Source organism: Manihot esculenta, chromosome 3 (assembly GCF_001659605.2).
Source record: "Manihot esculenta cultivar AM560-2 chromosome 3, M.esculenta_v8, whole genome shotgun sequence".
NCBI classification, from domain to species: Eukaryota; Viridiplantae; Streptophyta; class Magnoliopsida; order Malpighiales; family Euphorbiaceae; genus Manihot; species Manihot esculenta.
Window position 1 is genome coordinate 29,640,447 of NC_035163.2, and position 24,508 is coordinate 29,664,954.

Here is a 24,508-nt window from a genome sequence, read left to right on the forward strand (position 1 = left end):
TTATTTTAAATAAGAGAATAAAAAATGGTCTCAAGTAAGATTAAAATTAATTACATTTAAAACCTCACAATTGGATTTCACAGTAACAATATATGTCCCTTAACACATTATAAAAAGCAGTAAATCGAAAGAAGGCAAGACCTTTTAAGAAAGAGAAAATTGAGCAAATCTATTTAAAATAATTTAAAAATTATTTTTGTAATCCATTTTTTTATCGGTTAAGATCTGACAGGGGGAGAGGAATGGAAACTTAGATATTTGTAAATATATTTTGTCAATTTATTTAATGGATAGTATATAATAATTATTTTTAAATTAATTAAATATAATATAATATAAAAAATAATAAAATTTATTGTATTTTTTTAAAGATAAACACGAATTTATTGATTGAACTCATTAAATTTAATCAAAATTATGATAATTTTAATAAAATTTATGTAATATATTTATTTATTTTTATATAAATAATATATTTGTTTATTTATTTATAGCCTGACTTTCAAATTCTTTTAAATTTTTTCAGACATAGATATTATCTTATTTTATTTATTAGACAAAAGTATATTATTTATATATTTAATATATTTTTTTCACATTCAAAAAATTTATAATTTAATTGTATTATTTTTTTAAAAATTATTTTATTCTGCATTTTGCATGACCCAGATGGTATAAAATTGCCCATTGCATCAGGAGAGATTACTGATGCTGACATGGACATCCAGTCATCGCCATAATTGGCATCTAACTGCCAAGTTGTCACGGACAGCAGCGCTCACCATGGTCCACAACTCCACATCTCTCTCTTCCACCGAACGAGCGAACGAACGAACGAACGAACCCATTCAAGAAATTAAAGAAAAGGGCAATCGTTTATAAATTTTTATTATCTCATTCTTTATTTTATTCTGCACTTTCAAACGCAGATCGTACAAAAAATAATCTAATCTAATCTGGGTCTGCTTTCTTTTGCATTTGGTTCCTCTCTTCCTCCTCAAGACCCACACCCATCTCCATCCTTCATCGTCTTCGTATCCTCTATCTATATCAAATCCTTCATCAAAGGTTCGATCTTTTTATTTATTTATTTATTGTTCCAGTATCGTATATATGTACTCCGACCTCGATCCTTCATCAATTGGATTCTTTTTTTTTTTTTTTAATTGATAACGTTGTTTTTTATATATTCACAATCAATTGCAGAAGCCCACCCCCCCCCCCCCCCCCCCCCCGTATTGTTTTAGTTTTGATTTGATGAGTGTATTGAAATAAGGCATAATCTTTCTTGATATGTGATTAGGATTTGCTTGAAATAGAAGATGGGTGCGTTTATGTCGAAGTTTTGGTTCATGTTGTTTCCTGCAAAGGAGTACAAGATTGTCGTGGTTGGGTTAGATAATGCAGGGAAGACTACCACGCTTTACAAGTTACACTTGGGAGAGGTTGTCACTACTCACCCAACTGTTGGTAGCAACGTTGAGGAGCTTGTTTATAAGAACATTCGATTTGAGGTGCCTTTTTTTTTTCTCAGCTTCTATGTTTCGCGGACTTTCAAATTAATTTGTTGGGTTTTGTTCTTTAGCATGTATAGAATTTAAACCTATCTCTATATTTGATGATTTGGTTCTTGATATTACTATATAATTTTCAGTAGCTTCTTGGAAAAAAGAGTTGCGAGTTTTGATATATTAGTGAAAAGTTAATGCCATTTAGATGAAGAGTCCTTATAGTGCAATTGAATAAATTAAATTAATTTCAAAGTCTGCATTTGAGTGTGTTTCAGGCCAGGGTGCCCGTGATGCCATCATGCTGGCTTTTACATCCTAATCTATCCCACCCATTATTCAACCCCTTAAACTGATACCTAACCTAAGACATTTGTCTTTAAATTGTTGTTACCTATCCTTGTTGGTATGACATTGTCCAGTACCCGGAAAATATTCTAAGATGAAAAGAGAAGCATCAGTTAATTAGACTATCAATTTAGAAAGTATTCAATCGCCTGGATTTCTCAAAGAGAATTTTATTTTTGGTTAGTAGTTACTCATCTCTGAAATAGATTGTAGTCATCTGTTATCAGTATAGTATAGTCGTGGCTATTTATAATCATTATACTATTATGCATGTTTGCATGTGCAAGATTTGGGAAAAATGGCTTATGGCAAGGGTCAATACTTGATACTATTGTCAGTATCTGACACTAAATCAGAGGATGGTATTCATCATGCAATTTATCAGATGGCTGAATGGGAAGGAATCAAGGGTCCAAGTTTAATCATTTCAATTTCTCATATGGCTGGATGAATTGTTAGTCAGAGGTGCAGAGCCCCTAATGGATATAAACTGTTTTGGAAGCTTCAGTCCTCATACATCTTTCCTAAATCAGGCTTCTAGTTTTCTCAACTAGTCCTTTAGATATCAGTTTCCCAGTAGCCATTAGCAACTATACATATGAAGGAGATGGATGTCATTTCCATAAGCTGAGGATGATTTAGTGAAAACTCTTATTTTCTTGTATGGTTGAATAATTAGGGAATTGGGATCAAAAGGCCCTAAATGGATGTAGCCTTGTAGAGTCTGCCGTGGACAATATTCAGTCTTCACAGTCTCTCATAAATCAGGCTTCTTGTGGGCCCAACCCCTCTAGATTTCAGCTTCTTCGTAGCTGTTTTGCCATGAGCCCAAAAGTAGGGGGCATTCTAATGAAACATTTCATGTCTTTCTATTAAATACAAAATTTGGATAATTATTATTGATGGGACAAGATGGCTGTCTACTTTCTTTGTTCCATCTTTTATATTTGCTATTGACTACCATACTCTGGAGTTTTGGGAATTATAAAGTGGAGCTTTCAGCATCAATGCTATGTGTGCATACACTTGAAGAATGTTATTTGGTTGCAAATTGCTGGTTCTATGAGAAGCTAGTTAACTCAGCTTATGTTCTTTGTTGGTTTTTAAGAAACTAGGAAATTTGGATTTGCTGTGTATTTGTTGGCGAGAAGAATGCTCTTTTTTTTTTTTTTTTTTTTTTTTTTTTTTTTTTTTCCCCCTCTAAAGGATTGGTTGTGTGAACTTGAATTCATAAAAAAGAAAAATGCGAACAAGTTTGGGTCATGGTACCTTATTTTTGGTGATTGTTCTGTGTATGATGTAGTGTTGTTACCGGCGTTACCCTGAATAATTTGATTTTCCTCTGGTTATCTGGTTAAATAGATTGGCAACTAAATGTGGCGAACCACTTTTCATGGCAGTTGTAAAATATTATTCCATGCATCTTCCTTGGCACCACTTGTTTGGGAGGGGGAATAAAATCAGAGAATCATAAATATGCTATATTTTCACTCAAAATCAAACTTTGTGGACTAGGTTTCATGCCATCATGCAAATTTTGTTTATTGTAGAATAAAACTTTCTTGAGTTTCAACTTTCGATTGATTCTGTCAGACCTGTTTGCTTCATCAAATGTTAATGGCATTGCGTGGATGATACTGTAGTTTTCGGTGAAGTTAGATTGTGAACATGAGCAAATTTATCTGCTTTTCTCATCAGGTTTGGGATCTTGGTGGACAAGAAAGACTCAGGACATCATGGGCAACATATTATCGGGGGACTCATGCTGTCATTGCGGTGATAGACAGTACAGATAGAGCTAGAATCTCCATCATGAAGGATGAACTTTTCAGGTTGCTTGGACATGAGGACCTACAAAATTCTGTTATACTTGTTTTTGCAAATAAACAAGACCTCAAGGATGCCATGACCCCAGCTGAGATCACCGATGCACTCTCTCTTCACAGCATAAAGAATCATGATTGGCACATCCAGTCCTGCTGTGCACTTACTGGTGAAGGTCTCTATGATGGCCTAGGGTGGATTGCCCAGCGAGTTTCTGGCAAAGTACCAAGTTGAAGAGAAAATGGATTAAAGGGCAAAGAAAAGAAGGTTCATTTTTCGGATATTGATGGTTTTGAAAGATTTTTAAAAAGTGTCATTGTGTACTATCAAACTGTGCTCAATACTCATTACCATTGCTGTAGATTGTTCCGTACATTTGAATTTCCCATAAGAATTCGTCATGTATTGCACAATGAAGGATTTCATTATAAATTTGGAAATTTAGAAATGTTGCCATATAACTATTACTTTCTACACAACGAAGCACCCTGTCAAACATATGTCAAAGCATTGCTAAAAAATGTTGCACTCTGTAACTTGAAGACTCTGCCAACAATCAACAATCAACAATCAGAGCTATAAAGCCAGAACTCAACCATCAATATCAGAGAATCCAACATCTGCAACCTTGTGATTCTTGCGGACCTTCAAACCATCGATCCCATAATGGATTTAGAGGGCCATTTGTTCTGTCACACCACAATAAACAGGCGTAGAAATAACTAATGTCATTGATAATGCTTGCAAATAAATGCAGAGGAAAAAAATTTATACAACTGGACATTTACATTGGCAGTAGAGGATCTGGTCTAGTTTCCACGTTAAGCAGCATTCTGATGCACACAAAACAAAAATAGCTTACAAATGAAAATGTATTCATAGATAACAATCAGGCAATTGAAAACTCTATTCCAGGATATAAAGCATTTGAGTGAGCGCTATATATATATCTTTTATTTTATTTTCTTTTTTATTTATATTTTTATTTTTTAAACTTACTCCTTGCATGCAGCTGTGGCATTTTCCATCTTATCAAGCTGTTCCAACTCTTCCTGCACATACATTCATTTCAAACATCAATTTCAGTCGGTAGCCTTAATCAATATTTATAGCACTCAAGGTAGGATGTCAGATAATGGATGACAGAGCATTTCCTGATGGTACTGACGTTAATTACAAACCTTATTTGAAAAAAATGCAGTTCATTAGAAAGCACCAAGGATTCTTCAAAAGCTAAACTTGTAATCTATAGTGGATTAGTTTTTAACATAGACTGAAAGTAGATTCCATATGCTCATGATAGGAAAGCTTCTGAATCTGATTTTCTAGGTGAGGTATTAATGAAAGTACGCAAATACACATCTTTTCACAAAGATTTCATATGAAACAAGTCTTACCTGCCATCATGTATGCTTGCAATCAATTTTCAAATGGAGATAAAAATTTGGGGGCACAGAAACAGTCAGATCCTCATAAAACCTACTTATAAGGAAATCTTCAGAAGTGGTCATCCCTTGTGGTGTGGAAAGTACATCACCGGAGCACACAAAAAAAAAAAGAGAAAAAAAAGGAGACTGCTGATATGGAAATGGAATTCTATGAAAAATTGAGAAGTATATACAGTTTGTTGTGAAATCACTGGGAAATGACGTCCCAATGGCTTCCAAGTAGGGACAGTTTTTTATGAACATTTTTCAAAGACCGGCACGATCGTAATGTTGATAGAAGTTCTCCCTGCAGTTTCCCAGCCCCAAAAAAGACCCAATATAAATGGGAAATTTCAAATAGTTTCAGAAATATTTGAGAAACCAACACGTAACAATTTTCAAACAAATATGTCTAGTTGCAAGATTTTTACCGCAAAATGTAATATAATTTTGTTTTTATCTACTTTGATTTTGTGACCTAAAAACATTGTATTTTGTTTCTAAAATTTATGCAAGAATAGGCACCTTGAAAGAAGCTTGGCAGAGATAGTAAATTCATTCTCATACTAAATTATTGCAGTCAAGAAGCCTTAGTAAGAGCTACAGATCTGTAAAAAGGTTTTATTGTTTATTTTTTGGAGAAGACGGGGTGGAGTTTGCTATTGGCTGATGAAGAAAGGGGTGTCAGTGTCACAAGTTGGATATAATTCAATCGTGGGAATCTTAACATGAAATGTGCATCTCTGTGAAGGCAGGTGCTTGTCTATATCCAAGCTAGGAACTGCCATGTTTGGCATATCTGTCTGACATACAAAATTACCACAGTTGTAATACTAATTGGCTCTGTATTCAAAGGATAGAATGTAGCAAAGCAAATATTTCCACCTTGCTCACAACAAAATGGCTTCAAAGTTCAATCTAATCTATAAATTGGTAAAATAGTTGATTAGGACTTGAGCATTGAAATTCATTTTAATGATTGACCAAGAAAATAGCACCTATAATCCTCTTCTTTGCAAGACAATTGTCCAGTGATCTTAATCAAGAAAACCAACTGAAGATATTGGAATGCAACTATCAACTAAACAACACCCAATTTCCACCAATCTCTTAGAAATATGGGGAGCAAAATCACATTCCAATTCATAGCTAGCAAGGTCCAGCATTGAAAGTCTGAAATATTGGAAGTCAAAGCCAACAAAAAATTGAGAAATTCGTTTGCTTTTCTCATCCTAATAAGATACCCAATTAAGATTTCTATTGCTCATATAAAATATTCTCGTGCAATCAAACAAAAACAAAAAGATAAACACAGAGAGATAAAATAAAAAGAAATAACCTCTAAAAATCTGACTTCTTGCTCAAGCCGCTTGAGCTCTGCTTGTATCCTATGCTTTCCTCTAGTATCAGTAGCAGACGGCAAAGAGTTGAGACGTTGGGTTATCGGACCCGAGGAATCGGACCTATCCGATTGCATCTCTTAAAGACAAAACAGTAACAGAAAAAGCCCTAGCTTTAGCTTAGCTTCCCCCTTTTGAGAAACAAGAAAGAAACAAAAGTGCGTCACAAGAAAGATGGCATTAGAGAAGAAAATAAGAGTGACCCAGAAATCTGTATGGACCCCATGTACTTGGAACTAACTGTTCTCTTCCATTAAAGCAGAAACAGAAGGGATCTGTACAAAGGACTCAAAGTAAGACGAAGGGGGGAAGAGAGAGAAGGGTTGTTTTGGCCTTTTGTGAAGCTTTTTTCCAATGGAAGTAGGGACAAAGAGAGAAGTTTTATTCTTGTCGTGAATTGTATGAAATGTGAAACTCTTTTTCATTTGGTGTCTTTTTTGTCTCTCTTTCAGTCTACAGTTTTCTCCACTTTCTATGCCTTTCCTCCACGCGACGTCTCTCCCCCGTCGCCATAGGACTAAGTTTATAGTTATGAGACGGAAATAACTTGATGTATTTAATTATAAAAATGTTAAAATAATAAATAAATTTTTTAAAATTACTTTTTAAAAAAATGTTAAAAATATATATTTTTTTAAAAAATAACATTTTTAAAAATTAAAATTTAATGTGAAACGGAAATAATCCAAAAACCTTAGAGGCTCACCGAGATGTTCCGACCATTTTATATAAAGCATCACTACGATTCGACGAATAAGAAGTTTGAAACGACGTCGAAAATCACCGCAAGCTTCCAATACGTCGAGTCCCTCTATGGTTCCTTCCTTGAGTTGCTCCACGGGCCACGATGGTCTCGTGCGACGCGTAACAATTATTACATACAGGCTCAAACTACGTGAATATAATAATTTGGTACTCCTTATAAAAATAAATTTATGATTTTTTTTTATAAATTAAAATAGGAAAAAAAAAAACTTTGGGCATGACTTGCATAAAACAGTAGATTAAAATATTATTTTCATATAAAATTAAATTATAAATTTTAAAATAAATTATATATTTTAAAATAAAAAAATTATAGAGTATATTTTTTTTACTATTATCAAATCTCCCCAACCAACAAGACCCGGCAATGAGGCCCACCCTCGCCTTGGGCTTAAAAGAGGTTCATGTTATCTTTGCGCGTCATTAGACAAGCTTTTTGAATTTTAATAAATGAATGGACTTTAGCATTAGAACCATGGTCATGGATGAAATCGAAACTACGTGGTCTTAGTTAATTCAAAATATAAATTAAATTTAATTATGTAAAAAATAAATATAAAAAATACGTGGCTAAATAGCCAACTTGCCACGAACTTTAAACATGTAATTGCATTTGCGTATGAATGTCCTCTTCGCACACATGTATTCGATGCACCGTCAAATTAAGATCGCTAGATTTAACAACATGAATAAGACAAGTGCAGCCAAAAATGTTCTATTTGTACTTCCCCGTTCACGTGTGCGTCTGTATATTGAAAGAACAAATGAATTAATTATAATATGATTTTTTTATCGGTAAAAATTATTAAAAGTTTACAAAAAAAATAAATTAAATAAAAAGTAATCTGATATAACCCTAAAAATATTTTAAATATATCACTTAATTAGGGTAATATTTTTCTTTTGAATGGTTGATTTTATTCTGAGTGTGGATAATAATTGAATTTCCTGGGCATTTGAAATCACAGTCAATGAATCAGCAATCCAATTCAATAATTTAAATGGGAGGAAAATAGAAGAGGAGTCCACTTATACGTATAGAAAGGAGTCCACTTATACGTATAGAATCTAAAATCCCACAGTATCCTGCCTTCTGTTACTTTTTATGCCACGTGTCAGAGAACCCATATCTAATGGACCCTTACTTTTAATTTTTAAATAAATTAAAGTCGACGTCATCACAAGAAAACAGTTAAATTTCCGTTAAACGAGAATCAATGAACAGATGGCATCTCCACTTTCCTCTAATCACAAGAAAATCACATCTTTCATAATAAAAAAAGAAACAGAAAAAAGATTGGAAAATCGAAACGATAGATTACGCTTCACTCAATCAGGCGCTAACTCCCGGAGGAAGAAAATAAAATCCACCGCCACTCGCTCACTTCCAAGTCCCATCTCGCTGATTGAACCACTTCCCCTCCTCTTTCAAACCAAAATGGCGTCCAAGCTCGGCGCTTCCTCACGCTCAACCCCACTCTTCGCCCATTTCCGTAAAACTCTGAAACCCCCGTTTTCCCCCCTTGAGCAGTCCTTATTCTCCGATAAATCAATAACAAGGATCATCGGAAGCTCCAGAATTAGGGCCTCTAATGATGGGAGCTCGTACCTGGACATGTGGATGAATGCCGCCGATAGCGACAGGAAGACCGTTGAGTTCCAAAAAATTACTGAAAGAGTGGCTGGAGTCGACAATGCCAATGATGCTAATGGTGATGGTGATTGGAGAGTGAATTTGGAGAAGAAAAGCGAAAACTTTAAGAAGATTTTGGATGTTTCCAAGGATGAAAGGGACCGGATTCAGCGAATGCAAGTCATTGATCGTGCTGCGGCAGCAATCGCGGCGGCTCGTGCCATTCTGAAGGAGAAGCCGTCTGGAAACGATGAGGCAAATGACGGAGAAAATAGCAATTCCTCCGGTGGAAGTGGAGGCGGAGAAGCGGAAGATAATCAAGGAGGTAAAAATCACTATTTTTTTACTTAATTTTGAGCTTTAATTGTCTTAATAATCTCGGGATTAATAGTTTGGGATGCTGTGAAGGATCATTAATTTTGTGTCATTTAAATTTTCACCTATTACTTTGAGAGCTTAAATATCTCCAATTAGCGAAACAGGGTGGAGTGGGGTGGGGGGTTTGGGAGGCTGGGTATGAGTTTGAAGTCCTTCAGATTTAATCTCTGTTGTTATGCAGCTGCAAATAAGGGAAGCATTTTTGCCTCTCGATCTGAGAATTCTGGAAATGGAGTACCTGGGCCGGATTTTTGGTCATGGGCACCTCCTCCTGATGCTGAGAAGAGTCAATATGATGCTGACTTGTTGGCAGCTAAAAGATCTTTGATATCTCCCATTCTGGCGAGCCCTGTAGCAATGAAAGAGCGATGTTTGGATTTTCTCAATATTCCACTTGAGAGTAAACTTTCAGAGAGTAGCTCCAATCCCCCTATTCCTCCTTTGCAGTCACTGATGGAGGTTAAAAAAGATGAGGTCTCCATACCTGGTCCGGATATCCCTTCTCTAAAAGAGGAAGAACGCGAACTTAATCTTTTGTTTCATGCACATGAACTAGAAGTTGCTCATGTCCTTGATGAAGTGGATGAAGAATTTTCTGGAGTGGATCCAAATGGATCGAGGTGGTGGAAGGAGACAGGAATTGAGCAAAGACCTGATGGTGTTATTTGTAGGTGGACGATGACCAGGGGTACTAGTGCTAACCAAGATGTTGAGTGGCAAGAAAAGTTTTGGGAAGCTTCAGATGAGTTTGGTTATAAGGAACTTGGTTCCGAGAAATCAGGACGAGATGCTACTGGAAATGTCTGGCGTGAGTTTTGGAGAGAATCAATGTGGCAGGTTAGTAGGGTTATTTTGATGAATTGCACTTATTTCCAGTTTGCTTCCTGCATATTCTGCAGTATGTGTTATTCAAATTAGGGTAGCCGATGATAAAAATTGATTCAAAATTAATTTTGATATATTTTATTCATAAAAGCACTAAAATAATAAAATAAAAATTTCCAAACTAATCTTTTCAACATATCTAAAACAATACTTTTTCTGTAGAGTATCTCTTTGACACTGATTCAATGCCAAATGGGGCCTAAAACATTTGAAATACTTCATGCATGATAAAAATATCGTCTCTAGTTACAGGTTTGAAAAAAAAAAAAAGGCTTTTTGGTTTTAAACTGAAGAGTCTGATTGTTGATTTTCTCTTTGGTTGACTGGAGAAGAAAAATAAATAAATGGAGAACACATTTGGCTTCTTTATAAGGATACCTTGTTGCCATGTCAAGCATTGGTAACTTTATCTTTTCTTTTTGCCAAATGAAACTTGTCCATAGGACCTTGACAAAACTCTTCATTATAACATTCACATGCATAGTGTGTTAGCCCAAGTGTACTGTTCTCTAGTTTAATGTTGCAATACTATGTCTTCATTAGAAGAATATAATAATGATGCATATTTAAATTCTTATTATACACAAATTAAAATTGTATATTTGATGCTTGCAGGAATCTGGCCTTCTGCATCTTGAGAAAACTGCAGACAAGTGGGGGAAGAATGGAAGAGGTGATGAGTGGAAAGAGGAGTGGTGGGAACATTATGATGCCTCTAACCAAGCTGAGAAATGGGCACATAAGTGGTGCACTGTTGACCCAACTACTCAGCTTGAGGTTGGGCATGCTCATGTGTGGCATGAAAGGTACCAAATTCCATATAGATTGGATAATATCTGCACAGAACTTACTGTAATCAACATAAATATCATGTTGGACATAGACTAACTAATTAAATAGCCTTTTTAACTAAAAGTAGATTCAATTGCAGATTTATGAATAATTTCAGACATCTTAATGCTAACATGTTCATATATTATAAACGTGTGGATTTGGAAATTTTTATTATTGTTTTGAGAATTTTATTTAATATATTGGGTTAACTGTTGTAGGTGGGGTGAGAAGTATGATGGACATGGTGGCACCATGAAATACACAGACAAATGGGCTGAGAGATGTGAGGATGATGGCTGGACAAAGTGGGGTGATAAATGGGATGAACATTTTGATCCAAATGGTCGTGGCGTCAAGCAAGGGGAGACGTGGTGGGAGGGCCAGTATGGAGAACGCTGGAATCGCACTTGGGGTGAGCGCCATAATGGCTCTGGATGGATTCACAAGTATGGCAAGAGCAGCAGCGGGGAGCATTGGGACACACATGTGGAGCAGGAGACTTGGTATGAGAGATTCCCACATTTCGGTTTCTTTCACTGCTTTGATAACTCCGTTCAGCTCCGGGAAGTTCCGAAGCCGTCTGACCGACAAGAAGTTCCGAAGCCGTCTGACCGACAAGAAGTTCTGGAGCCGTCTGACCGACAAGAAGTTCTGGAGCCGTCTGACGTAAATTCAGCATAAAATTTGAGTTTTCTATATGATCTATCATCCATTACTTTTCTGCCGTAATTAGTTTATAGTTCCTCCAGTATGAACTAGAACACAAGTCGCAGAAACCTTTTTCATGAACTGCATCATATTTGCTTTTTTCATCTTAGTGCAATCTAGCATTACGCTGTTTCCTTGAAATATTTTTGTCCTGTGTGTTCTAAATTCCAAAATGTGTCTGCAAATTAATTTCTGCTAGTAAATTAGAGTGGGCCAGCCAAAAGTTATGCTCATGGCTGATCTGTAGCTGAATCGAATGTTTTGGTGCTGGCTCTTACTGAAGAGGGTAACTGCTATCCAAACGTATTCTCATTGGTAATTAAATCATCTTCGGAACTGTGAGGTTTGAGTTCAAGTCTCAATTTTAGCCAATTATGTATTTTAAAAAATGCAATTAGCATGCAAACAGAACTGATACAGCAATTTTATGACGAAAACACTAGAGGAAACATGTATAATCAGTGGCATTTCCTTTGTCCACTTTCTCAGCTTCATGCATAATAAGTGAACGCATAAATGAAATGGGCTATAAAAAGGAGTAGCTTTAGATTTAAAACTGCATGCACAGTAGCAAACTAAACCAACCATGAGAGCTATCAAAGGCTATGTGGGTGTAATCCTGCTATATATACTAGGCATGGGTCAAGCTTGCCTTGGAATAAAAATTGGCGAAAGATACCATGTATACATTGTCAACGACTTGAACCAAGATGTCTTGTATGTTCATTGCAAATCCAAAGATGACGACCTGGGTTCCCATGGATTACAAGTTAAAGACAAATTCCACTTCACTTTCCGAGTGAATGTATGGGGAACAACACTGTTTTGGTGCAATTTCAACTGGGGAAATATCAACCATGGAGGTGGTTACCACATCTTCTGGTACAAGGATGAACTTGTTTATAAATGTGGTTACAAAGAAAAAGACTGCATTTGGTTTGCAAGAAACGACGGTATATATCTGAAGAATATCCCTGAAAACCAGTTTCAAATATTTTATGAATGGCAGAGGTAACTAATGGCTTGTACATATATAGTTAAAAGCAGCCTTACCCAATTTCTCAATTGTAATTCATTGGGTTTAGTATTTGGAGTTATCTATATGTATTAAACATATAGATTTGCATTTCAAGGTCAATAAAAAAGTTATTTATGACATACTTCACAAAGAATATTCAATCAACCTACATAAGTTAGTACAATATAAGAACAATCATAGAACTTAAGGGGATTTTGTTACCTAACATAGGTTAGTGCTATGGTGCTGAAATTAGACCACTAATTATATGTGGGAAGAATAGGAGGGAGATGATTGAAAATTAGTTAAATCTTTTTGGCTTTATCGATTATCAATAAAAAAATCATTCTATGTTCAAGTAAGATACGTTTTTTTTTTTTTTAATTACATTTCCCTCATGCAAATTTGAACATAAGACATATTTTCCTTTTCCTACTCATGATTCAAGGTACTGACTGAAATTATTTTAAGTCTTAATCGAGACAATATCATCAGCTATATAACTACATTATTAATGTCCCCAATCATAATATTTTTCGTCCTTGTTTTCAAAAAGATTCAACAAGTATAAAGCATCATCTCTTGCAGACCAAATGCAATTTTTATAATTACATTTGCGAGTTAAGCCAGTTCCATACCAGAACACCTTGTAACTGCCACCTCGACCATTACCCCAATTGAAATTGCACCAGAAAAGTGTTGTCCCAAGCAGGTTGATGCGAAAACTGAACTGAAACTCACTGTTCACTGGAAGTGCATGAGAACCCAAATCATCGTCTTTGGATTTACAATGCACATACAGGATGTTGTCGCTCAAGTTATTTACAATATGGACATGGTACTTTGGGAGAAAACTGTTGGTGGTGCCTTTGCAAGGCCAAGGCTTGCTTCCAAGCAATGCCAATACAAGTAGGAGGGCCACCTGCCGGCTTGAAAGGCTCATCATTTTGCCTCGCCAATGCCTCCGGGCTGATGTTTTCTTCTTTTTATAGAGATTACTTTACATGTTTCCGTACAGTGTCTCCTGCATGATATGTCTTTGGTACGTTTGATATTGGAGAACTAATAGTGAAGTGCAACAGTACAGTCCCTGCAGATCACTATCCCAGTTAGAAAACGTTTGAGCCACGAATTGGTGCATGCCATTGTCGTTGCAATTTGCCATTTTAGACTCTAATGCTACCCTTTAATGAAGTTAATATTCTTTATATGCGAGATGTTCATATGATTCTGGTACACTATAAATAGGGATGGCAACGGATCGGATATTTTCGGGTACTCGATCTGATCGAACCCTAATAGAACGAATTTGGATAATTATAATCGGGTTTGGGACGGATTCAGATTTTAAAAATAATACCCGTTGCAGGTTCAGATCGAATTCGGGTTTTATGTACATGGTACCCACCACCCGAATCTGTTTATATAAATAATTAATTTAATATAAAAAATATATTTTACAATAATATTTATAAATTTTTTTATATATTTTTATTTAAAAATTTAAATTTAAATATTTTTTAAATATGCACTCTGAGATTTAGCCTGATGGAAAGTGTATCCTTGTAGCCTTGAGAGGTCTAAGGTTCGACTCTCCCAATCCTCTATTTCAAAAAAAAAAATATTTTTTAAATATATTAGATTTTTTAAATGAAAATTATTAATGAGAAATATTTTTTATATAAATTATTAATTAAAATATATAAGATTAAACGGGTTCGAATTTTATTCGGATAATAATAATTAGATTTTGTACGGATTCGTATAGTTTAAATTAATTTTTAATCGGGTTCGGAACGGATTCGAATATTACTAATACAAATTGAGTTCGAGTTCGGATAATTTAATTTTCACGGATACCCTACCCATTAACATCCCTAACTATAAACTTAAAACAACTTATTTTTGCTGTAATTAATTAATTTAATTTAACTGTGTATCAAATTAATATTTTATAATATAAATTTTATATAAATATGAGATTTAAAAATTATTATTAACATAATTTTTTTATATAATAAAACGAAGTTATTTTATTTTTTAAATAAAATAATAATAAATAAATAAAAATAGTCTAAGACGGCCATTTCGTGATGTTTGGGCGTAAGGAAAGAGTAATAAATAGAAAACGCGTAGACAGGCAAAGCCAGAGCCACACCAATCTTCTTTCTTCATTTGTCTCATGGTTGCCGCTTCATTAATTCTTCTACCATTACTATTACTAATCACTTCATTAACTTTCATTTATACTAATTTAATCACATAATTTATTGCTAAAACATTTCCTTTGCCACACAAAATTAATAAAAATCTTAATATAAATATTAGAAGCAAGACGCAGCGTGGGGTTTGGGTTAAGAGGACGAAGGAGAAAGTACACACCTCCCCATAACCCTCTACTCTTTGAATGGGCTTTGTCTCCTAAACATCAAACCCTTACAGCTGTCCTTTATTTTTCATCAATTTTATTATTATTCACATCTCTAGCTCTACACACTATTGACTTTATATATATTTTTTTAAATTATAATATTAATATAATTATATGAAGCATGCAGAGCAGAGCAGAGCAGAGCAGAGCAGAGAGAAAATAAAAGGGTAGGCCATGGTCCAAGAGAGAGAGAGAGCTTTTGATTCTTTCTTCTTAGATAAAGCCAATCGTTTCTAATACCCATTATAGTCCTAAGCTTTGATTTGACTCCCACAGGATTACTACTTAATTAATATTAATAAAAAATAAAATAATTCACTACACTTACCACATTGGAATTCTACATAAACCCAGCTAAGCTTGAGCTATACTCGACATATGCTTCTCTCTCTCTCTCTTTCTTGAGAACTTGAAGAAGTGAGTTTGAAGATTGAAGAAATGGCGGAAATTCTTACGGAGGAACAGATTGTTGAGTTTAAAGAAGCCTTCTGCTTGTTCGACAAGGATGGAGATGGTGAGTTGGTATCTAATTTGCTGCTCTGTTTTGAGTTCTTGTTGTGTATAATCTGTCTGTTTGTGTTGTTATAATAAAGGGATATAATACGTTGTCAGGATGCATTACTGCAGAGGAATTGGCGACGGTGATTAGGTCTTTGGATCAAAATCCAACGGAAGAAGAACTCCAGGACATGATTAGCGAAGTGGACGCTGACGGTAATGGCACTATTGAATTTGCTGAATTCTTGAACTTAATGGCAAAAAAAATGAAGGTAACAATTTTCAATATTCTCAAATAAAATTTTCAGAAGACAGGCACTCCATTATTACTCTTAATCACGTCTTCTTTTTTTTTTTTTTCATATTAAATCAGGAGACTGATGCAGAGGAAGAACTTAAAGAGGCATTCAAAGTGTTTGACAAAGATCAGAATGGGTATATATCAGCCAATGAGGTAATTATTTTCCTTACAGATTCCCTTCTTTTTCTGTTTTATATAAAATGAAGTTTATATCCAATGTGTCTAAATGAAAAAGTAAAATATTTTTATTATTAAATAATTTTTTTTCAAAGAAATCATTTAAATTTCAACAATCAATAGTCTTTTAAAATATTGACGTTTGCGTAAAATAAATAATACTATAAATATATGTATAAGTCTACCACGTGTTATTTGAAAAGTTCTCCTTAGAATTAATTAATATTATTATTTAAATTTTTACCAAAGGGAATCTAACCTAATTAATTAAAATTTGTTAATGTGTAGCTGAGGCATGTGATGATCAATTTAGGGGAGAAGCTAACAGATGAAGAGGTGGAGCAGATGATCAAGGAAGCTGATCTGGACGGTGATGGTCAAGTTAATTATGATGAATTTGTTAAAATGATGATGACTGTAGGTTAATTTTTTTTTTAAATTAAAAAATAAAGTTAGTTGATTCATTTTCTACAAGAGCGAAGAAATAATTTTAGTATTTTGTATTTTCTCTTCGTTGTATTAGTAATAGTTAGAATTTTGAAATTATTTTGTCAAAATGACTTGAAATGTTGCCAGTTTCAAAGTTCGAATTGTATTCTTTCATTTCTTATCTGAATAACAATTGCTTTATCCAAAATTGTTTGATTGGTTCAAAGGAAGTTTGGTTGGGGATGCCAATATGAAGACCATTCCCAAGCAGATCACCGTTCACACTTTTGCATCCTCCTCAGTCCGCAAGGTTGTTTCTGGCCTGCAGGATTGTCCCCTATTTCTTTTTTTATTTTTTTTAAAAAATTCTCAATTTCTACATTAAATTGAATGTCGGTCTTTCTTTTTTTTATTAGGAGGATGGCGAACCAATTGCAATTCCAAAAGTACAAAAAAAGAATTTACACAAGAAAGTTTTGAAAATTTTAAAATAAATCTCAATTGATATTGTATTATCAATGGAATAAACAAATGATACAATCAAAGGCAGCAAAAAAGCTGCCTATTTTACAATATCCTTTCCAGAGAACAATAAAATAAATTACGTCAACAGATTCAACTAATTCAATGGTTCAGAACAAGTATAGACAGGAAAATCATTAAATAACACAGCAATAATCACAGTTATACATGTTATACTCACTCTTTCTTGGTTTCTCTCAAATATGCTAAACCAATCAGCAGCTCTCCATTGATTAAAACTCCACTTCTTGAAAACTTGGAATTAGAAAGGAAGCAAACCGAAACAAATTCAAAATTCCAAACTGTAAAATCTGCAACTTTGATCTTAAGCTTTTTAATTAATCACAGTTGTGCAACACATGCAGTTTGTGAATAGAGATGACCTGCGCTTGTGCTTCGCTTTATTTTTTGGAGGAGTTGGCGAGATTTCTTTTGTAGAAGACGAGTTCCACGAATCCTTGGTTGTCTTTTTTGCTGCAACACAATCCTCTTTTCTCTTCGGTTGAACTACTACTTGAACTTGAGCCTCCTCATCTTCTTTCATGAAGCCTAGGAATGGTGTTCTTGACTTCTCAGAATCGCTTCTTTCCAGAGTAATCACTTTCTCTTCCATTGGCGTCGCTTGATACTTGAATGATTCTTGACCCTGTTGAGCTTGCGTCAGCGAGTTCTGAAACTTTCCATCTGCCTGGTTTGATATGTTTTCAATTGCATTCTTATCCTGATAAAGCAGTGGAGTCTGATCAGATTCTTCACTTCTTGCTGCTTCTATTCGTAGATCAAGATTGAAGCTTGGAGATTTTCGCATCTCTGCATTAATGTTCAAGTTATCAGGAATCGATTCAATGCTGAACCTTCCCAGACTTTCTTGTGGCTCATAACCGCCTGTTGCAAGGGCTGAAGTTTCCACTTTTTTACATTGTTCACTTGACTGACTCGCTGAAGCTGGTGGTTTTGCTTGTGTAACTGCCTCCAGAACTGTTGACTGTAGAGATTCTTGTGGTTTCTCTACTCTCAGTTGCATACCAGAGACTGTGCTCTCTACAGTTGAACTTGGGGACTTTTCCATGTCTGCTTGAATCAAGTTTTCAGGAATAGGTTCATTGTTTACCCTCCCTGCGTTTTCTTGTGCCTCAAAACCATCCCTTGCAAAGACATACGTTTCAATTTTTTCATGTTGCTCACTGGAATGATTACCTGAAGCTGAAGATATAGTTTCTGTAGCCATCTCTGGAGCTTCTGTGACATGGGGTAAAATCTCTTCCACGGGTTTCTCATTTGCAGAGACCAAGGAATCCACAGGACAATTTGAAGCATGGAAAGGGGAAGATGCTGTAGAAATGAACTCACTGTTGCTCTCAGGTTTCAGTTCCAATGTCGACTTATTGCTATCTTTGGCATCCTCAGATTTGTTAACAATTTCCTGTTGATGATGCTCAAATTGGAATAGAGAAGCCGGAGTCCATGATACATACTGTTCTGCCGGTGCACATGGAGCTTCTACTTTCTCCTCCATCTCCAAAATTTTCTTCTCTTTGGGGCCATGTTCCTTGGCTTTGCAATCTTCTGCTTCCTCTTCATTGTTTGTGACTGGCAAGTCTGCTGCAACAGTAGCAAGTTCAGGAAATATTATAATCTTTTCTTCATATGCCTCATCTGCTATGTGATCTTCTGGTTCGTCTTCATTTATTTTTCCATTTGCTAGGGGTGACTTGGCAGCAATTATTCCAAATTCATGATTCATCACAATATTTCGTTCAAATCCCTCAGAACTTTCTCCAGTAGGCTCCTTCTGGTTGTCGGATTCCTCAGGAAGCTTCACCTCCTCAACTTGGCAATTCCCATTTAAGGCAGCATCATCAGCAGTTAATGCCTCAGGTCTTAAATCTTCTGATTCCTGTTCATTGTTTTTGCCATTTGCAATGGATAACTTGGCTGCAATTACTCCAAGTTCACTAACCATCGCATGCTTTCCTTCAGTTCCATTATGGTGCTCTTCAGAACACTCATTCTGGCTGTCAGATTCAACAAGAACCTTTGCCCCCTCAATTTGGCAGTTCCCATTGTTAGCAGTATCATGAATAGCATATGCCTCGGGTATGCAATCTCCTGATTCCTCTTCATCGTGTTTGCCATTCGCAATAGATGACCGGGCTTCAAATCTTCCAAGTTCATGAGCTATCTTTCCTTCAGAATCATTGCAATTTTCTTCAAAAGCCTCATTCTGGTTGTTAGATTCCTCAACAACATTCACTTCTTCCGCTTCACAGTTTCCATTGCTAGCAGCATCATGAGCAGTGATAAGGGAACCACAACCACTCGTCTCAATTTTCTTGCAAGTAATCCTTGTCAAAGAATCAGTTTGAGATGCATTTCCCTTGTCAATCTTGGATTCTGGGACTGAAAAAGGATGCTGCTGCTTGTTTTCTTCACTTTCTGATTCTTTCCCCATTAATTCAGTCTCCTGAGTAAGAACTATGCATTTGTCTTCAGGTAGGGGGACTTCTAAATGGGAGTTCAGTGAATCAGTCACCATATTGGCTTCTAGTTTTGACTCCAAGAAATTAGTACCATTACTGATCACCTTACTAGCTAATTCTCCATCATATATCTCTCCAATATCCCGCAGATGATCCGTTGCCACCATTATAGTTTTACTAAAAATATTTGCATCCTCGTTTCCAACTTCAACTTCCAATTCATCTTTGCTGGGCTTCTCTTCTTCTGTAGATGCCATTTCTTTCACTAGCAACTCATCCCTTGTTCTCTCCACATCTACATTAGTATCAGAAGCAGTAATTCCTTCCAGGTTTTCAGATATGCAAGTATCTAACTGGTGACCATTCTCTTTGCTGTTGTATGCAGTACTTGATCCTAGCACATCAGTAGTTCCTCTCAGTGAATCAGTTCCATCTTGTTGATCAGCATGAACATTTGCATATTCATGTTGATCAGAATTTGGTACCGCAGAATCTTCAGGATCCATATCATGTTCTGAGGTTATTGCAACAGAAGTTGAACTTGGAATATCCTCTGCCTCTGTTCATAGCAAACCAAAATTAAAAAAAAAAAATCTTAAAGCGGTCTTTGATTGTGTTTATATATCTATATCTATATATATATATGAACCTTCTACTTTTTGCCATGCACTAGGTTGAATAAGAATGAGGATCAGTTAAGTTAATTGGTTGTGTTTACCTTTCTTGAAGGAAGCCTGCTTCTCAATCTGATTATTGCTTATATCCAAAATAGTACCTATTGGTGTTGGGTTTTTGTGATCTTCTTTATCATCTTCCAATTCCGTCAGCAAAGAGACTGCAGGTTGAATATGTCTATCTTTGCCACCATCTTCATTGAATTGCTTTTCAGCTTCTGCAGATTCAACAGGAGGATTAACTTCAGTCTCTGCTTGACCTGCAAAAGCAGAAAGTCCTCAGTTAAATATACAGACCTCTATTGATAAAGATTTCCATAATAAACAGACTTCAAAATTGCAATTCAGCTCAAGCAAAGCCTTATTGCCGACAATCAACATACGTATACTAAAATTAACTTCTACGTACTATATTGAGAAACTGCAAACCTGTTCCATTATATGTCTGGCTATGAACAGGAGGTTCTCCTGCTTCCTTTGGAACATCGGAGGCTAACCCTGTCTCTTTCTGATTAGAATCTTTACTTTCAGTTTCTCCTTCTACATCATTCTTATGAACAGGTTCTTGCAAAGATTTTCCCTGAGCTTCAGTGTTTGTGTTATCCTCTTCTGCATAGGTACATTAACATAAGAAAGAAAAATCTAAAGACTTCTATTAATAAACAGATTTCAGATTTGAAATTCAGCTCAACAAAAGCCTTATTGCCAACAATCAATAGGATTGAGAAACTGCAAACCTGTTCCCTCAAATTTCTGGTTATGAACAGGAGGTTCTCCTGCTTCTTTTGGATCGTCAGAGGCTAACTCTGCCTCTTTCTGATTATAATCTTTATTTCCAGTTGTCGGAACCACATAGTTTTCTCCTTTTACATCACTATTATGAGCAGATTCTTGGAAAGATTTTTCCTGAGCTTCAGTGTTTGTGTTGTCCTCTTCTGCATTATAAGAAAGAAACAGATAAGCATTCATTCATGTTCTTGAACTAGAGGACTCAACAAGCAAGCCAAAAAAAAAAAAGGTGATACCTCGCAATCCAGATGTGTTATTGTTGCCCATCTCATTTCCCATATTCAATGTGCCAAATCCTGCAATATAATTTAAATGAAGCCGTAAAGATGAGAACTTGCAATCTTCAACTGCAATGACCAGTCTTTATTGGCGGTATACGAATTAAAGGAAATTTAGTTCAAATTAAAAGTCTCCAAGTCTGAAAATACATACCATGATGATGATGATGATATTCACATGGCTGTAGCCATAGCTATTTGAGTACAGCTTGATCTCTGTGAGGCTGCCAGAGTGTTATTACTCAAATAAAATGCCTAACTTCACTTATATTGCTTAAAGCATAAGCCTCAATTTGGGTCACCTGTCAGCCAAACTGATACATCATCCAAAAGCAGTGGCACATTTGGTTCTTCTCTTCTATTTTCTTTTATTTATTTATTCGACTCCTATTGATATTTGGCTCAAAATCTGATAATGAATACAAGCTAAAGCTCTTTACTCACCTTTCTTTTTGTGTATGAGAAATTCTATAGTCTACATGGGGACACTGCTAACTAATTAAAGCGAAATGTCGGCAACTCAAAGTGGGGTGTCTTAATGATTACTCTGAATTCTGGAGTATTATCCAGGTTCAGCCTAACCTAGCCTTTCCGGTGAGGTAATTCTATATGTGCCGCCGAAACTCTTGTGCAATACTTAGATTTTGTGGTGCATTTTGGATCCCTATTGCTTTTTCCAAGTTGGTTGGTCGATGAAAATATTAAAGTCTTGGGGTGATATTGAGCTAGCATGTCTGCAAAAATCATGGAAAAAGTTCCCTTAAATCCGTAATTATAATTACCCCCATAATTTGGATGTGAGCTTTCAGTTTCAGCTTCCCCATATAAAATTCTCAAGTGCAAGTCCCTACATGACTGGCCCAATTCCTACAAGAATCCAATAACCCACTCTCAACTCAGAAGATCTCCATTAGCCGACCTTAAAATCAACGGTTGTGCTTAAGGCCACGTGTAAGGAGTAGCTTGTTTCTCCTGTATGGGTATAAAATATAAAAATGAAGAGGAGGTGGGTCTGGGCACTGAAGGTTTCTTGTTCTTAAAGCTGAGGATGGGCAGAGCGGTTGGAATCGTCCACCTTTGTGCAAGATCAAAAGTTGGGAAATTGGACCCTCTTCTTTTTCTTTTTCTTTTTCTTCTAATTTAATTGTGAGGAATATGAAGAGGAGTTGGTGGAAATCCACTAGAAAAAACTTAAACTTCTTTTTTTTTTTTCTTCTTTTCAACAAAAAGAAATGATGAGTTCACATTGTATCCATCTGGAGCAGTGCCTTTCCAATCTTTGAAACCAATTTATCAAGTGATGTTTCATAGATTAATCAATGCTTACAATTGATTAGCTACAAGTTTTTCTTTTTTTTTTTTCTTTAGAAAAAAGATCGATTAACTATAAGTTCTTCACTATAATTTGTTGCAATGTTAAAAAATAATGTATATCAATAAATTTAAATATAAAAAGTTTATTAGTTTTAATAAAATTTTTAAAGTATAAAATTAATTTTATTTTTTAAAATTTTTCTGAAATTCTATATTTTTTATAAAGGATATTTTATATGAATAAATTTTCTTAAATTTAAAAAAATATAAAAAATAATTTTCTGAAACAAATAGATAAATTCAAATTGAATTGAAATCGGCACTCCGATACCTAACCTGATGGAAAGTGTATTTTAGTAGTCTTGAGAGGTCTAAAATTCTACTCTCTCAACCCCTATTTCAAAAAAAAAAATTAAATTAAAATTTATTAAAAATAACGGTAGACTTAAATCATAACTGAATCAAAGATTTTAAAATCAATACTAATTATTAAATTTTATAAAAAAAATTGAGTCCAATCAGTTAAATCAAAACTGAAACTTGAATAAAAAATCAAAATCACCAGAGAACCTTGGCAACTATTCAAGTTCATACCTCAACAAATCAAAATTATCAACTCCAATCAAGCTCGAATTCCTTTGTGTTTTTTTTTTTTTTTTTTTTTTTTTTTTATAACAGGTATTTTTGAAAATTTAAAAAATAATAATAAGTTAAAAAAAAAACAAGAAAGAGAAAAGAGACTTGATGATGGGGTTTGATTATGGTAAGGGTCCCACATATTGGAAGTAACCATAAAGTGGAGCCCGAACATGTAGCAATGAAGCCCAACAGCTAATTTCTCGAGCACATCCGAGAAAAATCATAGGGTGGAATAGTAATTTCATATAGATATGATACATATAATGGTAACTTTTTATTAAAATTAATATGTGAATTAGCTTGATTAATTTTGAAAAATAGTTAAATACTTAATTTTTATTGAGTTAGTTCAATAATTTTTGTTTATTTATTTTTATTTTAATTATTTTAAAAATATTGTTATTTTTTATATTATAATAATATATAAATGAACTATTATAATTTTATTTAAATTACAACCTATTAATAAAATATTAAATTAATGTAAAATTTAATGAATTTCTTGCTTCCTCATGTGGTGTATTCCTTCTTCATATTCATCGTAGAAATTTCGGAAAGAATAATATATGACTTTATTTTCCTTTGTAGTTGAGCTAAGCATAAGATTCCAATATTATCGTGTTTTTTTTTCCCCTACAAATGGAGAATGTAATGATTATTCATTCAACTCTGCGTGGACGTTTTACCAAAAAGGACAAATAATTTAATTCCTTACCAACTCATCCCCAAAGAAAATAAATTATGATTTCCTCTCAATTCTGCAAAATTTCCTGAGCATCCTATTCTGTTTTCTATAACTTCGTTTGAAATTATGCACAATTTTATTTTTTTTAAATAATTTTTTAAGTTAAAAAATTAATTATTCTCATTTTAAATAAAAAATAAAATAAAATAAGATAAATTTGATGGAGACCAGACATCCTTAGTAAATTCGAAGTCAAACAAGATATCCAATTTTCCTCTGCAGATAAGATAAGAAGAAAAAAACATAATTCATGGTGTCACCGATACAGCGTCATAAAGGAAAAATGAAAAAGTTAACTTGTTTCACAAGTTATGGAAAAGTATGTATTTACTTTTATTGAACTTTCAGGTTGCTTAAGGTTTTGGTTTGATTCCAAGTCAAAGAAATTTCAGATGAGATTCATGAGGTGGATCCATTCTCCATAAATTTTATTCTAATTCTAATTCAGTTTGGAGTAGTTAGAAGGAAGATTTCCATTTTATTTAGACCCAAAAAATTTCCAA

General features: G+C 34.6%; 5 protein-coding genes across 7 annotated transcripts; 3 read left to right on the forward strand and 2 right to left on the reverse strand.

Annotated features, from left to right (window-relative positions):
- Positions 1–860: 860 nt before the first annotated feature.
- Positions 861–4,093, forward strand: LOC110611896 (ADP-ribosylation factor-like protein 5). Its single transcript, XM_021752453.2, has 3 exons — positions 861–1,068; positions 1,304–1,514; positions 3,555–4,093. Exons 2-3 carry the CDS (start codon positions 1,323–1,325, stop codon positions 3,912–3,914), a joined length of 552 nt encoding a protein of 183 aa, XP_021608145.1. The 5' UTR covers positions 861–1,068; positions 1,304–1,322; the 3' UTR covers positions 3,915–4,093.
- On the reverse strand, positions 4,084–6,999 carry LOC110611897 (guanine nucleotide-binding protein subunit gamma 2). The gene is made up of 4 exons (XM_021752454.2): positions 6,447–6,999; positions 4,680–4,732; positions 4,469–4,513; positions 4,084–4,369 (listed from the first exon to the last, which is right to left on the reverse strand). The coding sequence occupies exons 1-4, from the start codon at positions 6,582–6,584 to the stop codon at positions 4,285–4,287; spliced, it is 321 nt and encodes a 106-aa protein (XP_021608146.1). The 5' UTR covers positions 6,585–6,999; the 3' UTR covers positions 4,084–4,284.
- A 1,538-nt stretch (positions 7,000–8,537) lies between these two features.
- Positions 8,538–11,851, forward strand: LOC110610396. The gene is made up of 4 exons (XM_021750306.2): positions 8,538–9,230; positions 9,465–10,120; positions 10,784–10,974; positions 11,221–11,851. The coding sequence occupies exons 1-4, from the start codon at positions 8,711–8,713 to the stop codon at positions 11,681–11,683; spliced, it is 1,830 nt and encodes a 609-aa protein (XP_021605998.1). The 5' UTR covers positions 8,538–8,710; the 3' UTR covers positions 11,684–11,851.
- A 3,475-nt stretch (positions 11,852–15,326) lies between these two features.
- LOC110612208 (calmodulin-like protein 11) lies at positions 15,327–16,772 on the forward strand. 2 transcript variants are annotated; one of them, XM_021752920.2, is made up of 4 exons: positions 15,327–15,673; positions 15,787–15,929; positions 16,031–16,111; positions 16,424–16,772. In XM_021752920.2, exons 1-4 carry the CDS (start codon positions 15,598–15,600, stop codon positions 16,559–16,561), a joined length of 438 nt encoding a protein of 145 aa, XP_021608612.1. In that variant the 5' UTR covers positions 15,327–15,597; the 3' UTR covers positions 16,562–16,772. The 2 variants fall into 2 exon arrangements, with proteins under 2 accessions (XP_021608612.1, XP_021608611.1); XM_021752919.2 differs by having other exon boundaries at positions 15,340–15,673; positions 15,772–15,929.
- A 280-nt stretch (positions 16,773–17,052) lies between these two features.
- LOC110610540 (dentin sialophosphoprotein) lies at positions 17,053–22,092 on the reverse strand. Of its 2 annotated transcripts, XM_021750507.2 has the most exons (6): positions 21,462–22,091; positions 21,266–21,325; positions 20,978–21,175; positions 20,670–20,849; positions 20,285–20,500; positions 17,053–20,125 (listed from the first exon to the last, which is right to left on the reverse strand). In XM_021750507.2, the coding sequence occupies exons 2-6, from the start codon at positions 21,306–21,308 to the stop codon at positions 17,421–17,423; spliced, it is 3,342 nt and encodes a 1,113-aa protein (XP_021606199.1). In that variant the 5' UTR covers positions 21,309–21,325; positions 21,462–22,091; the 3' UTR covers positions 17,053–17,420. The 2 variants fall into 2 exon arrangements, with proteins under 2 accessions (XP_021606199.1, XP_021606200.1); XM_021750508.2 differs by lacking the exon at positions 20,978–21,175 and having other exon boundaries at positions 21,462–22,092.
- Positions 22,093–24,508: the final 2,416 nt, after the last annotated feature.

Bases quoted from the DNA above. Each gene is read 5' to 3' on its own strand.
- LOC110611896 (XM_021752453.2), top strand. From the start codon at position 1,323: ATGGGTGCGTTTATGTCGAAGTTTTGGTTCATGTTGTTTCCTGCAAAG. The intron at 1,515-3,554 runs GTGCCTTTTTTT...TTTTCTCATCAG, and splicing joins ATAAGAACATTCGATTTGAG to GTTTGGGATCTTGGTGGACA.
- LOC110611897 (XM_021752454.2), bottom strand. From the start codon at position 6,584: ATGCAATCGGATAGGTCCGATTCCTCGGGTCCGATAACCCAACGTCTC. The intron at 4,733-6,446 runs GTTATTTCTTTT...ATGTATGTGCAG, and splicing joins AAGAAGTCAGATTTTTAGAG to GAAGAGTTGGAACAGCTTGA. The intron at 4,514-4,679 runs GTAAGTTTAAAA...TGTGTGCATCAG, and splicing joins GCCACAGCTGCATGCAAGGA to AATGCTGCTTAACGTGGAAA.
- LOC110610396 (XM_021750306.2), top strand. From the start codon at position 8,711: ATGGCGTCCAAGCTCGGCGCTTCCTCACGCTCAACCCCACTCTTCGCC. The intron at 9,231-9,464 runs GTAAAAATCACT...GTTGTTATGCAG, and splicing joins AGCGGAAGATAATCAAGGAG to CTGCAAATAAGGGAAGCATT. The intron at 10,975-11,220 runs GTACCAAATTCC...TAACTGTTGTAG, and splicing joins GCTCATGTGTGGCATGAAAG to GTGGGGTGAGAAGTATGATG.
- LOC110612208 (XM_021752919.2), top strand. From the start codon at position 15,598: ATGGCGGAAATTCTTACGGAGGAACAGATTGTTGAGTTTAAAGAAGCC. The intron at 15,674-15,771 runs GTGAGTTGGTAT...ATACGTTGTCAG, and splicing joins GTTCGACAAGGATGGAGATG to GATGCATTACTGCAGAGGAA. The intron at 15,930-16,030 runs GTAACAATTTTC...ATATTAAATCAG, and splicing joins TAATGGCAAAAAAAATGAAG to GAGACTGATGCAGAGGAAGA.
- LOC110610540 (XM_021750507.2), bottom strand. From the start codon at position 21,308: ATGGGAAATGAGATGGGCAACAATAACACATCTGGATTGCGAG. The intron at 21,176-21,265 runs GTATCACCTTTT...CTTATAATGCAG, and splicing joins TAACACATCTGGATTGCGAG to AAGAGGACAACACAAACACT. The intron at 20,850-20,977 runs GTTTGCAGTTTC...GTACCTATGCAG, and splicing joins CCAGAAATTTGAGGGAACAG to AAGAGGATAACACAAACACT.